Genomic DNA, 561 nt, shown 5'->3' with positions numbered 1-561 from the left:
CCATCATCGTGGCCCGGCCCTCCCTCACAGAGGAGCCCTTGTCCCGTCCTGGGCCGTCCTCCCCGGGTCCTGCTCGGGCTGGGCCAGGCTCACAGCGCCAGGCCTCGGGGCGCTCAGGAACCCACCAGGTCTCAGGGCCCGCCCTGGACTCTCCCTTCCCTGCACCTTTCCTTTTCTGTCCGTCACCAGTTCCGTCTTGGTTCCGTGTCCAGCTTGTGCTCCCCCGGGGACGGCTCTGGCCTCGGGGTCTTGGTGAGGGACGGGCGGTGTGTGGACTCCGCTGGTCCACGTGGTGGTGGCAGCACAGGCCCAGGTCACGCAGCCAGTCGGCGGCAGCCTGGGGGTGTGCCTTTATCCTGACCTCTGCCCTGCTGTCCGCCAGGGTGGGGGACTGCGAGGTGACCGACCAGGGCTGCACTAGCCTGGCCGCGCTCCTGCTGGCCAACCGCAGCCTGCTGGAGCTGGACCTCAGTAACAACTGCTTGAGCGAGGTGGGCGTCATGAAGGTGGCCGAGAGCGCCCGGCAGCCCAGCTGCCCCCTGGAGAAGCTGGTGTAAGCGA

General features: G+C 68.6%; 1 protein-coding gene across 1 annotated transcript in view; it reads left to right on the top strand.

Annotated features, from left to right (window-relative positions):
* RNH1 (ribonuclease/angiogenin inhibitor 1) overlaps positions 1-557 on the top strand; it is a 13,869-nt gene extending 13,312 nt beyond the window's left edge. Inside the window, exon 9 of the mRNA XM_015562394.1 lies at positions 356-557. Coding sequence (XP_015417880.1) covers positions 356-557 — 202 coding nt within the window. The remainder of the gene's footprint in view (positions 1-355) is intronic.
* Positions 558-561: the final 4 nt, after the last annotated feature.

The sequence above is a fragment of the Myotis davidii genome, unplaced genomic scaffold, assembly GCF_000327345.1.
Source record: "Myotis davidii unplaced genomic scaffold, ASM32734v1 scaffold3578, whole genome shotgun sequence".
Classification (NCBI taxonomy): Eukaryota; Metazoa; Chordata; class Mammalia; order Chiroptera; family Vespertilionidae; genus Myotis; species Myotis davidii.
Note: the sequence above shows the minus strand (reverse complement) of the source record. Positions and strands in the feature narration are given on the sequence as shown.